The sequence below is a fragment of the Lacerta agilis genome, chromosome 9 (genome assembly GCF_009819535.1).
Source record: "Lacerta agilis isolate rLacAgi1 chromosome 9, rLacAgi1.pri, whole genome shotgun sequence".
In the NCBI taxonomy this organism is placed as follows: domain Eukaryota; kingdom Metazoa; phylum Chordata; class Lepidosauria; order Squamata; family Lacertidae; genus Lacerta; species Lacerta agilis.
In genome coordinates this window covers 67166549-67183616 of record NC_046320.1, presented here as the reverse complement: position 1 = coordinate 67183616, position 17068 = coordinate 67166549, and the positions used below count along the sequence as shown (strand labels likewise).

At 38.8% G+C, this 17068-nt stretch overlaps 1 protein-coding gene across 1 annotated transcript in view; it reads left to right on the top strand.

Moving 5' to 3' along the window:
* Window positions 1-17068, top strand: part of CTNNA2 (catenin alpha 2) — a 519756-nt gene that overhangs the window by 46315 nt on the left and 456373 nt on the right. The window contains 1 exon segment of the mRNA XM_033160941.1: window positions 16455-16561. Within this exon segment, the coding sequence (XP_033016832.1) occupies window positions 16460-16561 (102 nt within the window). The 5' untranslated portion in view covers window positions 16455-16459.

Genomic DNA, 17068 nt, shown 5'->3' with positions numbered 1-17068 from the left:
TTAATTGTTTCTAATACCTTTAATCAACTTTCTTTTGGGTTCTCTGTCATAATGATGAGATCATCGGCGAACGCCTTTAGTTTGAATGTTTCCTCTCCTAATATTATTCCTTTTATATTTTTGTCCTCTATTATTTTTTTCCAGCACTTCCATTTCCAGAATGAATACAGTGGTACCTCGGGTTACATACACTTCAGGTTATATACACTTCAGGTTACATACTCCGCTAACCCAGAAATAACGCTTCAGGTTAAGAACTTTGCTTCAGGATAAGAACAGAAATTGTGCTCTGGCGGCGCAGCGGCAGCGGGAGGCCCCATTAGCTAAAGTGGTGCTTCAGGTTAAGAACAGTTTCAGGTTAAGAACGGACCTCTGGAACGAATTAAGTACGTAACCAGAAGTACCACTGTATTAGCGGGGATCGTGGACACCCTTGCCTTGTCACTTTTCTTATTACACAGTCTTCTGTAATGTTACCATTAATAATGATTTTAGCCCGTCGGCTGCCTCTTCAAAGTTCCACTTGAGAATGTGAAGTTGGAATCTTGCATTCACCGTAGATATAGGACATCCACTTCACATTCTCTTTCAGAATGGTAAACTTTATTTATTGATTTTAGCCATGCTCATAAACTCTTTTACCTTTCATGAATTTAAGAACCTTTAGGAGCTAGGGCATTACCTAAACCCTCCTTTTTCATAACTTGGTTACTTCCTTCTCCCTCCCTTGATGTGTAAAATAGTTGAGTAGTTCTTGCTCACTGGATTATACACACTAACCAAGAACTGTCTGAAAATTGACTTTTTTTGTACCTGATTGGGTGTCTGAACACCGCAAGTGCCTCTGCTTGCAGAAAAAAAATCTTTCTCTCTCTGAAGCCAGCAGCCTCAGGTGTCTTTTCTGCTTCCATGTTTTCTCACCGGGCGCAATTGTGGGAACCCGTAGGGGCAAATAAGGCTCCAAGATCAGTTAGGCTTTGTCCAGAGGCGTAGCAAGCCCAGGTGGTACCCGGTGCAGAATTGTTTTTGTTACCCCCCCATGCCGCCGGCAAACCCCGCGAGCAAGCCGTGAAGCAAGGCAGCCTCACTCTGCAGCTTGCTCGCAAACCTGCTCGCCGCTCTTCCTCTCCCCCCCCCCCCGCTGAAGCCGCTTTTGTGAGCGGAGTGCGCTGGTGCGGGGCGGGGGGCAGCAGCCTGGGAATTTCCCAGATATTGCTGGGATTCAGCCGTTGTAAAAAGTGTCTGGGTGGAAATCTGGACGTGTGGCAACCCATTTTGGCAAATTTCCTTTAAGAAAAGCTCAACAACTCTGGATTTTCACTTCTCAAAAAATAGCAACCCTAAGTAATTAAAACCACTTTCTCGTTTCTTTCTAATAAGACACAGTGTGTTTGTGTCTAGGATGGAATTGTTGCTCAGAAAGCTAAAATCAGGGATTAATTTAATCTTTGTTTTTTCTACTCTTACATTTTGTGATCTAGTACTTAATCTTGTTTTTAGTCATTTGGGACATTGAGCTAATGTTACAAAGAAGAATCTAGCTGAATCTTTAACCTGAGCATAGATAAAATGCAATAACAACATACAGGTCCTTTCAAAAGAGCAGAGTCTGCTAACCAATGAGATTATTTAAGAAACCATGCATGACAGTGTTCTTAGATTCATACGAGTGTGCCTGAAGTCATAACTTTCTATTGGGTTCCAGGATTGTGTAAGCAGCTGAAACGAACACATCTGATAGGTCCAGCTTTTCCTGTTCAAGTTGTGCAGTACTGGTAGCTGCCTCCATCTCCATCTCTTCAGTTGGGATATTCTCATGCCCTGCTTGTACAGTGTCTGATGAAGTATCTGCAGAATGTGTCTGGGGCTCAATATCTGTCTTCTGCTTTTTGAAGTAGTTGCAGATATTCATAGCTAAACAAATAAAACCAGCTGTGCCGATTTGCTCTCTCTCTCTAGCAACTTAAATGGAAAACCTTCATGCCTTTCTGTCAACCTTCAAACCAATCCAAATGATAAGTTTATGTTTCCTAAGAAAAGGATTTTTGCTACCATTTCCTGACAACCTTGCAAGCACTTTTAGTTTTTACTGTTCAGGGCTAGTTTTAGTCTTTGCCACGGCCTCTCCCTGCTCCTCAGAAAGCATGATCAGGTCCAGCTGCAGCTCCAAGTGCCTCAACTGATCACAAGGAGGCATAACTCATTTGCTTATATTATCATTGTTTTTAAGGGTTTTCAAATCTTGCAACATTTGCAGAAGCATCATCATTAGAGCAGAACAAGCAGCATTCATCTGAACTGCCTACTGGCCCCCAGAAAAGTGCAGTGTCTGGCAACCAGCCTCAACAGGAGTTGTCTCAGAGATCATTCTAACCTCTTATTGACTGGTTGGATGTGTGTGTATCTGTGTACATTAAAACAAATGCATTTAGGACTCCTGGGGCGTGGGGTAACACTAGCTGATTATTTCTGTGATTGTTCCCTGATTGTTTCACTTAGCATTTATTTGTTTGTGTTTTATGGATTATATATTTGTAGGAGTTTTTCTATTGACCGTACTTGTTTTGTTCTCTTATGTTTGCGGACAGTTCCCCTGCACGGGGCACCGAGCAGAGGGGACACAAAATCAAGAAGATCTATAATCGAGAAGATTCATTTGGGGGTGCCAATATTTGGCCTTTGTCAGGGCACCATATTACCAAAGATTGCCAGAGTCTCCACCCCTGGCATAGGTGTAGATATTCAGAGTTCTTAATGTTTATTTGCTTATTTTTCTTTGGTACAGAAAAAATCTATCTATTAGTGCATAAACCTGTAATGTCTCAATTTTTGTGTGTCTTATAACTTCTGTTTGCCAGTGATATGTGTATTGCTGATCTGTTCATCTGCCTGTATTAATTTGGCTGTGACTATAGGATTAGCCTCACTATAGTGAAATCTGCTGCTGTTGTCCTGCAAATTCTGCCAACTAGACCCTCATTATACTAAACTTGTCCCATATTTATTGCGGTCAGCACATTTTCCATAGTGCTTGAAGCTGAGAGCTTAGCAACTATTTGTTTACTTATTTCAAAGAACATTGCTACAGTCTAGACAGCATTACTGGAATGAAGTAATGCTGCCTTGATTATGCCATGTGAATGACAAGCAGAAAACAAAATATGAGGGGGGGGGAATTGAAAATTAGTTTCTGTACATTTAGTGCAATTTACATGCAGGAAAAAATTGCTAGCTTCTAAGTAATACTCACAGTATCACATTTCCTAAAAATTAAATAATAAATTCCATAAGAGTAGTTCGGTAGTGTGCAGTTGAGTGGTCTGCTTCCTTCGAAACTAACACACTGTACTGACTTTTGGCTGTGAAATCTCAGGCCATAGAGTATCAGTGGCCAACTTTTTTGAACAAGTGTGGCATAAGTCAATTTTTTTGAAAAAAAATTAAGAATGTAATGTATGCTGTGCTACATATGGCACTCACACTGTACATGTGCTCTATGCTTTGGACGGTTCTACATTTTGTCTAGTGAATCAGGATTTAGGAAAAAGTGCAATCCTGACTATATCATACCTACAACTATAGGTCCTTCTGTTCCTGCTTCAGCAAATCCCTGCTGCCTGTAGCATCTGTGCCATAATGGTCCATGCCGGAGTATATTTCAACAGATACATACAGTGGGCCTGTGCATTTAATAATGATTCTTCCTGCAAAAGCATGTGTCTAGGATTTAAATTAAGTCTGGGCTCGGTGCCAGGACTTTCACAATGATGCAATAGTTGGGACATTTTTTTCCTGTACTTCCATACTGTTTTGAGAGGATAGTGTGTCTGAGCATGTGCTGATTTGTTCCCACATAATGAATATTCATAGTTGGTTGTCACATATATGAGTTTAGGAGCAGGGTTTTCAGTTCAGTTTTTAAAATAATGCTTGATGCCAAAGAATGTTTCTAACGGAAAATAGTAGGCTTTTTATGTTAGTTTTAGAACTTGCAAACCAGCACAGAATGGAAAACTCCTATAAGCAAGTTAAAGAATGGATTAAAGAGCATAATGTGAAGATACATAAACTACAGAATGTAGCTCTGCTTTAACTGTTGCTATGGAAATGATTGTTGCAGGTTTTTGGGATACGTGCAAGGAATTGGAGGCAGAGGAATTGGAGGAAAGGAAGGGAGGAGAAAAATTTCAAATGTATAGAATGGAGTGAGTGCAAGTTGGCTGATCCTTATTCAATTAGATTTGGAGCAGGGGGAGGCAGGGGAGAAGCTTGGGGGTAATTAATGTGTCAATTTCTATAGGAGAAACCACTGCAGCAGACAATATTTCCTTCTTGGCACTTTCATGGAAACATATTTAGTGAAGGAACACTTTTGTAGTATGGTTGCCAGTTAAGATACTCAGAAAATAACCAGGATGGGAACCTTAGGGTAGGGAACTTCATGTCTGAGGATGAAATGTGACCCTCCAAGATTCTCTTTCTCACCATAAAGTCTTTCTCCATGCTGCCACACCTCACTAGCTCTGCTTCACACCCTCCTCCAAATGTTTTTGCCTGGCTGGAATGTGTTTTTGCCTGGATGGAGGAGAGATAGGGGTTGTTGAAACTAACCTACTATACAAAGGTAAAATTTTGCATTTCTTGCACTGCCCACATTGCTTCTAGCTACACCTACCAGGGGCATGTAGTCCCTGGAAGATTGCCCAGAAGGGAATGCAGCCCTTGGCCTCAAAAAGAGTCTCCATCCCAGAATAAAGTAAATTCTAGTCTTACTGTGCTGATGTATGTCTTTGTTCCACAATGTCGCATCATTTCCAATGGCAAGAGCTGTTTCACAGTGGAATGAACTCCCTCAGAAAGTAATGTACTGTCCTTCAAAGGAGGTTTTAAAGCAGAGGTTGGATGGCCATGTGTCATGGATGCTTTAGCTGAGATTCCTGCATTGCAGGGGGTTGGACTAGATGACTCTCAGAATCCTTTCCAACTCTACAATTCTATGATTCTATGTTTCACCACCTCTCTCAATCTGTCAGCTGAGCCAAAAGGCTCACATTGGCTTATGGATGATACGGTCCTGGTTCTTCACTGCACCCCTCCTCCCAATTCAGTAATATATGGATCCACTCTGAGTGAGTAATAAAAGAAAAGTAGCTGGCACACCCTGTAAAACTCAACTCAAATACATTTATTTGCTTAATTTTTTTAAAAAAAAATCCTACCATTGATGATGCATAATAATATTGAAAGTTAACAAACTTTAACATTTAAAATGACATTCAGTGTTTTAAATCATAGAATTTTAGGGTTAGAAGGGATTCTTAAGAGCAGGCACCCCCAACCTGCTGCCCTCCAGATGTTTTGGCCTTACAGCTCCCACTATCCCTAGCTAACAGGACCAGTGGTCAGGGATGATGGGAATTGTAGTCCAAAATATCTGGAGGGCCGAAGGTTGGGGATGCTTGCTTAAGAGTAATCTGGTCCAGCCCCCTGCAAAAAAGGAGTCATAGCTAAAAATACCAAATAGTGTATATGGCTTTGCAACCTCTGGTTAAAAACCGCAAATGAAGGGGAGTCCACCATCTTCTGAGGTGGTCCTTTAAAAAAAACAAATATTGATTTTAACAATTTAAGCACATAACGTATCAGTTAATTTTTTTCATCCTCCCCCCCCCCCCCCACTGAGGGAAGCAGTTTTCCAAGCCCCTCTCTCACAGGAGCAGATATTAAACATTGCAAATTTAACATAATTAAAATACAAAAAATCATTGTTTAGGTCTGGCCCTTTTTCTTAGGCCAAACATTCATCCTCTCCACGATTTCATTGTCTATTGACCTCCTCAGATACCCCCCTTGTTGAATTGATTGTCTATCTACTTTAACAGCTTTCTAATTCATAATCACATCTATTTTCAAATATTCATTATATATTCTCTCCTTATCTTTTTGAGCAAAATCAAATAATACAACCTTAACTCCTACTAATTTATAATCAACCTCGGCTCCAAAATACTTCTGAAACTTTCTAATACCCTTATCCAATTTTCTCCTACTTAATCTAAATTTCCACACCTAAATTCCTCTATTTGCCAGCACCCTTCCCTCCCTCTGGTCTCAAAATTTTTGGCATATAGTAAATAACATTTCTCCATTACACCAGTATCCAAATCCATCCGTCTTAACCATTTGTTGAGAGATTGCTAAAAAATATCCTTTTTAACCCACTCCAACCCTCCCAAAGTCCTGAGCCCAACAGTTAAAACATACTGTCTTCTGTTTTCGTCCCATCTTTTGGAAAATGATCTTCCGTAAGTCCTTCTCTTTTTTTTTCCTTTCCATTTTTTATTTACAATACTTAATCTTACACTCGTCATACTGAATATAAAAAATAAACATACAAAATCAAAGAAAAACAAAAACACAAACAACACAACAATAATGATATAACATAAAATACCAACCAAAAATAGCACCAATGACAACATTAGCACATAACAACATATAAAAAATTATATAAAACGACTAATCTATTATTTTATACACACCCACACCCACACCCACCAACTTTACAATTCTTCTTTACTTCTTGACTTAAACATAAGTTATTAACCTTAACTAAACCTTAATTTCATACTTAAATAAGCACACATATACACACATACAGACTTCCTGTCTTTCCTGATAAGCATTCCTTTTCTGCTCTTGAAAGTACATAACATTTTCATTTGTCCTTTATTTAATTCCAAAACCTTCTACAAAACCAAACACAGCTTCTTTTTCTGACTTAGGGTCTTTTCCTCCAGGATCATTCAAAGGCCACCACGGACTTTATACCATTTTGGATGCCTTGCAGGTATTTTGTATATCTCTCCCATTTTTTCACAAATTCCTGTCTATTATTTCCTCTCAAGCTACTAGTCAGCTGAGCCATCTCGACATACTCTTGAAATTTATATTGCCATTCTTTTACTTTTGGTACGCTCTCCCCTTTCCAATTTGATGCTATCAGCGTTCTTGCAGCTGCCGCTCCATATCGAAAAATATCTTTTGAACTCTCTGGGATGTCATTCTCGATGATACTTAGAAGGAATGCCTCTGGCTTTTTAAGGAAAGATACTCCTAGAATTTTCTTAAGTTCTTCATATATTACCGTAAGTTCCAAAACTCCTTGATCTTTTTACAGGTCCACCACATGTGGTACATGTCTCCGTTGGCTTCTCCACAACGCCAACAGTTGTTAGCTAGATTTTTATACATTTTGGAGAGCCATGACGGGGAGTCCTTCTCATGGCAGGTTACAAACCAAACTGGTTGCACCTCTTTTCCTTTCTTTTGCAGTTTACGAATTCCGTCTTCAACCTCTTCCTTTTTTTGAGTTATTCCTTTTATATCATCATCCCCACCGCTCATTCCTTTTCCATTTATCAGCAAGTTTTTGGCTGGTTTTTCCTCTTTCACTTTCTCCTCCCCAGTTATTCCTTGGACTGGTTTTTTTGTTTCTGTACTTTTCATTTTTATATCCAAATCCATATTCTGTAAAGTTAAATTCGAAACTGTCACAAACTGATCCATCTGTCTCACGCTCTGTGTCATCTGTTGTATTAACTCCAAGTTTTTTTTTAAAAAAATCCACAGACCATTTTCTCTTTGTCATGAACAAGGTCAAAAAACAACTTTATAATACAAACAAAGTTCTCCAAGCAGCGACTTCCGCAGCCATTTTGCCTTTGTTCTTGCCAAATCTTTCAAGACCTCCAGAAAGAAAGAGTAGTGCTTTTTCAAATTGAACTTTATTATAAATAAAGCCAAAATCACTCCCCCCTTTATTGGGGAAACAGTTGCAGAAGTTTTCCTTACTTTTGATACTTTGACAGCAGCCTTGGGAACAATGTTACACTGATTCAACTACGTATTTCAGCTGTCAGGGACCGACCTCCATTTTTAAGTCCCTTCCATGCCTAATTGCCTTTAATTCTTTTGAATAAATGTTTACTCACAGAGTCCAAATGAAATCCAAATTTTGAAGGAATTGAGCGCTCTCTCTGCCAGCAGTCGCAACTTCTCGTTGCGCGGGTAGTGATAAATCCACAGCACCCGCGCCTTGCACCCTGCTCGCTCTCGGCAGCCCTTACTAGGGCTTACTGGGGAGCAGGGGAGGCGCGCTGGGTGTCAGCCGGATCCCATGCTTCCAGGACGCCCTTCCTGGAGTTCTTCTGGGGGCCTGTAGCGCAGTTATGGCTCCCCCTTCCCCTGCAATGACAGAGAAACCTTGGAGTCAAGGTTTCTCCCGACTGCTCAGAATGGCGCCCAACTGGCAGTCCTCCCTGAGGTGGTCGTTTCAATTGTCAAACTGGTCTTACTTTCAGAAAGTTCTTCTTAATGATTATCTGGAATCTTCTTTCTTATATATCAAACCAATCTATTAATCCCTGTCCCAAAACGTGAATGCTTTTGCATTAACATTGAGCAATTTGAACACCAGCTTTGCTAGACCTTAGAAGAAAAGACTATAGAATTAACATGCCAGTCATAAGTGCCTCTACCTAATAAAAAATTGCAGCATGGGGAGTGTCATAAATAGTCCATTATTAGTTACAGAAAGATTGCCCTGAGAACTCTGGAGCTTAATGCCGGGAACAAAAGCAGTTTTTTTGAGGAGCGGGGGGTGGGTGGGGGATGTCAATTTAGTAAACTTTTAAATTCAGGTACTTTTATTTCATTCTTTTCTACACATGTCTCCCTTGTAAGGCAGTTATCTTTGTAATATCACATTGGACATGGTAGTTCAATAGTTACAGTATTTTACAGGTATGAAAGTCAAGTGCAGTGATTGTGTCTTATCAGATGATACACAGGGAAATGACAAGATGGCAAGGAACTGAATAGAAACCCATAAGTTCTTGTAATAGGGCTAGACTGCCTTGGCTGACAGAAGAAGGGAATATTTGCTTTGCTTTTGTTAATTTCATTGAACGTTAACAAAATGTAAAACTAGACTGCAGTATTGAACTGAAAAGGCTCAGAAATGAAAATGAAATATTGAGATTGTCCCAGGCAAGAGAACCCACACAGCAGACTGTATTCCAGTGCTTCACAGAACTCTTAATTCATATATGGGTATGTTTACAAAACTCCACATACATAAGCTTGGCTGTCACAAAGGTAACTGGGAATACAAAAGTTCAGATTCTCAGGGAATTTTGGGCTAGCAGACCTTCATCATCTTGGATGTATTTTGGCACAATGTTGCATAGACTGGGCTTGTAGCAGTGATTCTTGTAGCCTGAAATTATGAGTGCAGTAAATGTACAAGGACACCAAAATCAATCTGAAGTTCACTTCCTATTAAAAAGAGGAAGAGTTGCTATTTTGACATTTCTGGCATCTACACTGTAATGCAAGGCTAATTTAGTTGTAAACAGAGTGTGAGACGTTTTAGCAATAGCAGCTCACTGTTGGTGTAAATTTGCTTTTTCGACTCCTTTGTGTAACTAAGGAGGGGAGACAACTTATTTAGAATATTTTTTGTTGGTGTAACAGGGTTTAAGTCTCAAGAATATCTTGCTTGGTATGGCTGTTTGCTCTCTGCATATTTCCAAAACTCATCTGTTGTTCTGGTCAGTTTTTTGTTTTTTTAAATCTCTGGTTAGTTTTTTAGAAGCAAAGTTTTTGGCCTGCACTATAAGAAAGCTGCTTTTACTCTATCTCATAATGTCTTTGATGGTTCTGTTAACATGCATATGTCTCCTTCAGAAGTTTTAGAATTTGCAGAACATTGTTTGAAGCTTGTAGTCACAGTGGGAGTCTATATAGTCAAGCACTAATTAAATCTGGGAAACATTTGCCTAAGCAAGCTGACTTTATACCATTAACATTTTTGCTGTCATTCACAACTTTGAATCTGCCAGTTTTGACACGAAATGGTTGCTTTACAGTCTGACAGTCTAATCTTCTGAATTGGCTTCCAATAGTGCTCTGCACTAGCCTTGCAGGTGGTAGAGAGTTAAGAGAGTTGAACCAGATCAGTGACAATTTTTAAAATGTTATGTCCAAGAGGCTTATGTAGAATAGGCAAGAAGCTACAACCAATGACAGTTTCTGTTTTGGTTTACTGTGCTTGCCATTTGGCAAGCCAGTTTGCTGGATATTTTGCCAAAAGGGCCAGAGGTCTTGGCAAAGTGCAAGTTCGTCCTTATACTCTACATTCTTTCCCAGCACTGGGACAGAGATAATTGACATGTTGTGGGATAGATGATATGACACTGACTCTAATTCCTTGTCATTGCCAAACCTCTGATCCTTGAAAAGTTGTGCTGGCCTAGGTCCCATTTAAGAAGGGTATGACCTTCAGCTTGTAGAGTTTGTTATGGCCTGGGTTGTAAATTGGTTTATATATAATTATTGCACTGTGAAATTAAGTCCTCAATTTGCTCCATAAAACAGGAATTGCAGGAAAGTACTGTAGCAGTAAACTTCCTCATTCTCTCCTGCCAGTTCTTCCTACCAAGCTTAGTAGACCAACTGTGCAGTGACAGTGATTGTCTCCCCATGGCCACTTTAAAAGACATTAAGTGAATAGCTCTAGGTTTTTTGGTTGAATGTTAACCATCAGCATGCAATGTCTGCTCCCCACAACAAGTGCTCTGGTTTCTAGCTGCAGCAATTTCAAAATGCTAGTGACACTCCTGTCTTCTCAGTCTCTCTACCCTCTCCAAAAACATGGACTGTGATTTATGGCCAAAGTTAGAGATAGGGAATTAAGTCCACACTTAATTTTGAAAGTGGGAATATGGTGTGTATTCAACTAAGTTTTACTCAGAGTAGTCCCATTGAAATTTATGAACATGACTAAGTTAGGTCCATTCATTTCAATGGATCTGAGTGAAGCTGTTGAATACCACCCATTATTTTTTTTAGAAGCTCAGTCACAAAGGAAAAGTATTATTAGAGTGAGACAGATTTTTTCCTGTATCCTACCTTCCTGTGAGGCAAAAAAGAGCAAGCTTCAGTGCATCCACTTCCAGGCCACTCATAACTCGTAACTGCACAGGTTCATTATTACTCTTGAGATATTTAGTCACCTTCGGATTTTACTTTTGCAGGCCTCTCGAGAAGGTGATATGAAAAATCGGCTGAAAACACTGGTTCTCTTGTAAACAGAGTTTGGAAAGAGCGAGATTCTCTAAAATTTCATTGTTAACAGTTTACAGTGGAGAGGTAGTGTACTGTGTGGGGTAGCATGCATAGGACAACATTCACCTAAGTAGAAGAGTTAACGTGTACGTGCAATATAGAAAAGTGGAAGCTATAACTGATGAGAGGATTTGCTAAATTGTTAGAAATTCAGGCCAAATGCTGTGCAGCTGTTTTTTACCCTGTGAATGTAGATCCTCTGGTAGACCTGAGTCCCATTTTGTTTTTTCATCTGTCACTGTTTTCGCCTTCTATATAATATTAAGCTGCAGGTAGTTAGCAGTGTTGGTCTGCCATAGTCAAAACAAAACAAAAAAATAAAAAAAATTTCCTTCCAGTAGCATCTTAGAGACCAACAAAGTTTGTTCTTGGTATGAGCTTTCATGTTCTGAAGAAGAGTGCATGCACACGAAAGCTCATACCAAGAACAAACTTAGTTGGTCTCTAAGGTGCTACTGGAAGGAATTTATTTATTTATTTTGTTTTGACTATTAAGCTGGTTATCATTGCCTTCTAATAATAGAAAACACTCCCGGTGACCATTCACAGGGATCAGGTTTTGATCTTGGAATCTCTTTAATAGGATTGGGGTTTGGTTTTTTTTGTTTTTTGTTTTGGTTCAAGGATGGTAGTGAGGGAGATATAAAAGACTCAACTATCATGGAAAAGATGGGGAAGGTAGCTTTTAAAAATGTTTTCACATTAAGCAGACATTTCTGCATCAGTTGAGTGCCCCCCTCCATTGTTATTGGATCATATTTTCACTTCTACATTTATTTCAGGGGTTGAGGGACATTCATTAGTTTATCCCATTTTATTCTCACAACCCTCTGAAATAAGTTAGACTGAGAGTGAGTGGTCCAACGTTACCTAATAAGCTAACTGATGAGGAAAAAATTGAATACAGTGGTACCTCGGGTTACAAACACCTCAGGTTACAAACACTTCGGGTTACAGATTTCGTTAACCCGGAAGTAGTACATAGTTTTCTCAGTCTGACTCCACCATTCTGAACACTGGTTTAAAAGAAGCAAGCCTGTTTCTGTTTAAGATATTTGTTTGCTGCTTTCACATCAATAGCATGGCTGCCTATGCAGCGAAGTGTTCATTAAATCACGGGTACCTGTTTACCCATAAATTTTGTAAAATTCTAATTAATGTCAAGTTATCTTGTTCTATGAGGAAATTAAAAGGATTAATTGCAATCTAAATGGGAAGGTTAGCTGCAGTCAAAGAAGATTATTTCTTTCAATTTAGTGGTAATGACTGTCCAGAATTGTTTAGCATGATGTAACAGAGGTGGGTAACACACCCCATGCATTCTTGATTTCATGTTTTGAATTCCAAAGTCCTCTGAGAGAATCAGATGAAGCATTGCTCCCTTTTCCTCTAGGGCTCATACTGGCCATTAGCTCTTCTCTTCGAAAACAGTATTTCCCATCTTCAGGTAGGTAGCTGTGTCGGTCTGACGCAGTCAAAATAAATAAAATAAATAAAAAATTGTCCAGTAGCAAGAGACCAACTAAGTTTGTTCTGGGTGTAAGCTTTCGTGTGCATGCACACTTCTTCAGATACCAGGTGCTTCAAAGCATTTTATTTATTTAACCAACATGGTTTGCTCATTAGGTCATGTATGTCATCATAATTGTCTGCACCTGGAAATCTTGAGGGTTCAATATCATTTGTGGGACGAGGGCAATAGGTGTAAAAGTAATGAACCTCTTCATGATTTTCCCTTTCCTGTGTTCATAACATATATTATTCAGTTAATTCACAAAACAAAAAAATTTATTACTTCATCCTGGTGCTGCTTAGTTAAATATTGTAGTGGGATTATAAATTCTTTACAGTGACAGTGACTATATTAGCACTGGGATAGAGTCCAGCAGAGGAAGGTAAGGTGGATCTACACCACTTTCTGCATTTGAATGAAGATTAGATGCCTTTCTGAATGAGAGGCAGTGGCCAAATTCAAGTTAATGGGGCCTGATATTGTAATTACTGGAGGAAATTCAATCTTCTATTGGAATCCATTCTGCTAGCTATGCTTGAACTGCAGAGCCAATATTGCTGGTTGTGATATGCATTCCTTTTACTCTCAGGGATTATGGAGAGTGCATTTGGAGAAGTGTAATAGACCCCTTCTATATCAAATGGATTGTATGAAGAACTTCACAGGCGATTTCTTCAAAAGCATTTGAGTACTTTTCTGACACCACTAGGGAGAAAGCTTTAGGCATTTATTCAAAAGTGTTGTCCTCTGGATTGTGAAGTAGATCAGTTGGTTGAACAGTATTATGAAAACGACTGACTGAAGAATAAGCTATTAGAAAATCAGGGATATATTCCCCCCCCCCCTTTGTGGTAAGTACCCGGTAAATGCACAATTACAGTACTCAAGTTCCTTTTCCATCTCTTGCCAGATTTCCCAATATTAAGTCTCCCCCCTATTTATTTATTTATTTATTTATCTATCTATCTTACATATCTTAATATATCGATTATACAGTCCAATATTAGGTGTGTGTGTGTGTGTGTATAAATTTGTTTGTTTTCTCTACAGGCAAAGGGCTTTGTTATATATTTTAGGACACCTGATGCAGCTAGCTAACATGATTGTTGCAGTCTCTCACTAGTTTTTCCTACTGAAAACATATGACATGCATGCATACATATGCAAGCAGTTTTCAATGTGTTTTGGGCTGCCTAGCCCAATTGACTGGTAAGCATTGCTTCCTCCACCATGTTGTATGGGTCATTCTTGATAAAAGAGAAGAAATGCTGATTTTCCCCCCCAGGGCAAATGTTTCTGGTTCATATGCTTAATCTGTAGTTTAGAGTTCCCCCTCTTTGTTCCAGGTAGTGGAACAAACACAACTACAAATCTTAATTATGACTGCACAGGCATTGATTTAGTAATTTTTATATTTAGGAACAGTTTGTAGTCCAAGCTGTAGAAGTAAAATGCTAGCAAAGTCAGTGTGAGTTATGTATGACACATATGCCATTTGTAGACATCATTCCTGCCCAGGGCTAGTGTACTGCAGCTTTGCACACTTGCCCTTTTTATTTTATTCCTAAACTGTGGTTATGTTGCTAGGTTTTATCTCTTGTGCAATCTCAAATTATCTATTTCCTACATAACTTTTATAGTAACATCTGAAAAACACTATTGTTAAGTCTGTTTTCAGGTTGACCAAAATTGCTCCTTGGTTGCCAGTGATTCCCCCCCCCCCCATGTATTTGTGTCATGTGTGTTTATTCTTTAAAGCTAAAGTGTGGCAACAATCACTGTTTCTTGGCATGTGCCTGCACCAAAGTAAGGCTGCAGGTCAGTGTTATTTCTGTTCTTCTATTAACGTTATAGAAATCATTTTAAAGGTTATAAAACTTAAAAGTATGTAACAAAGTATGTCAGAACCATGAAGTTTAGTGGTGCAAAACATCCATTGGAACTATCTGCCTGAGTTGCATCTATTTTTCTGTGGCTAAAAGACAGCTTGGGCCCCCTCTGTCATAACTTGGGGGTTGCACTGCTTGTCAGTGAATAATGAGAGGTGCTTATAACCCATGTGTGTTATCTTGATATGTTTCTTGATGCTTGGTGCCTTTCTTTTCTCTAAATTTCTACCTTCATTTCTGTTACCTCTGCTTCTCTCTTCAACAATCCCCCCCATATATTTTTGTTTCCTTCTTTCCCCATCTTTCTCTCTGCCCCCAATCTCCTTCCTATTTGTAACTGAGTTCTAGTTGTATCTGTTTCCATACATCACTGTGATATCCATAATAGTATTTATTGGTATCTGAAGAAGTGTGCATGCACACGAAAGCTCATACCAGGAACAAACTCAGTTGGTCTCTAAGGTGCTACTGGAAAGAATTTTCGATTTTGTCTCATCTTCTGTGTATATGAGTAGAAGGTCCAAAGCACCCAGCCTACAGCTGTGTTGGTAGAGCATGAGACTCTTAATCGTAGGCTCATGGGTTTGACCCCCACATTGGGCAAAGATTCCTGCATTGCAAGGAGTTGGACTAGATGACCCATGTGGTCCCGTCCAACCCTGAAATTCTGTGATCTATTTTTGAACTAACTACAGTTTCCCATTATGTTTTAATTCAGGGAGCTGTGCTTGCTTTTAAAAGTGGATAGTTAGAAAACCTGAATGTCAAACCATGGCACTTGTGTAGACTTATTTTCATAACAACAAATCATGGATTGTTGTTAAACATCTGAACAGGACCTTTTCTTTTGGATGGGTTTATCTAAAACAGTGTGGTCCAGATGGGTCAAATTGTACTAAAGTCATGAATTTACTGGTAAAACTAAGCTAGATACTTCGGACTATGTCTAACATCCTCACTGATACAAATGGAATAAGTGGCCTACGTAAAAAGGCTTGCCAAGGGACTCTGGATATTAAACTATGAACTTTGTGGCCTAGATAGGAGACCTAGCCTGATGAAGTTGCCATAGATCTTGTATTCTGAATATTCTTCAGACACAGATAGAAACAGGCATATGCAATAGCATGATGCTTCTGGACTGGCTAAACTTGGTATAGGGACTTGACCTTCAGCTGGGTGCATACTGCACTTAGCACCAGATTCCTGCTTCTTTTTGGACACCCTCCATCCTCTAGGCTAGATTTGGATACAGCCACTCAAGACTCCAACAGTTTGCAGTAATCAGAATGGCTGCAAAGATGACCCAAAGAAAGATAGTAGAATATATTGTAAACTGAAAGAGCAGTTGAAATTACGATTTTTTTTTAATTCAACACATATTTACTATGCTAGACATCAGCTTCAAAAATGCTTCCTTAAATGTAATTTTTGATGTATTTTTTCACAAAAAGTTTGTTAATTATAGGTATGGAATGGAAAATGAGTTTGTATTCACTGGAACCAGCCCTAAGTCAACAATAATTTAAGTTGCTATCATTGTCATCAGACTTTTAGGAAACTAGGAGATAGCGTCTTCTCAGTGTCTACGTTGCTGTTCACAGGATTTTTTTTTTTTTAAAAAAACTCTTTGGCTAAAAAGACCCCAACAACACATTTGTAGAAATGTTGTCTTATTGATTCAAATAAAAAATAGCTCTTATGGGGAATATAAACCATCTCTGTTGTTGTTGTTATTTCTATACATAATTAGTAAATGTAACCTTTTTCTAGTTTGAGTCTGATTTAAGTTCTTAGTGATATGCAACTAAGTACACAGGTTTAGAATCATAATTGACTGATTTATTGTTTTCTTGCTCTAGGGAGCATGACTTCTGCAACTTCACCTATCATATTAAAATGGGATCCCAAAAGTTTAGAAATCAGGACCCTTACTGTGGAGAGACTGTTGGAGCCACTAGTTACACAGGTAAGCACAGCATTAGCTGCTGTTCTTTTTGTTTGGTCATACTTTACTACATAATTTTCAGTATTGATAGTATGGTAGTAGCATTGTTAACTCATGAATGTAAGACAGAAAGACAAGTTAGGTTAAATAATATCTTTAGCTGAAATAGTTGTACAGTATTGCACATTTTTCAGGCTTCACCAACATTTTGATTCCGAGGTAGAGGGTGAGCCAAATTTCAAGTTGGATAGAATAATGTTCTGAATTATGATAGGTGGCCTTGAGTTGTCAAGTTTTCTTTGTCACAACTAATCAAATACTAAAATATGGATAGTAATTTAGTATTAAGAAGATGAAGAAATCCTTCAGTACATGATATGAATGTTAACGATGGTTGCGTGTCTAAATAGTTCAATATCATTCATAGTTGTTTGCTTGCTGCCATAGTTATCAGAAGTGTTCAATTAACAAAAACCTTTTGTTGTGATAAGGCTTTTCCATGTTCATTCAAGTTACAAAATGGCGGGT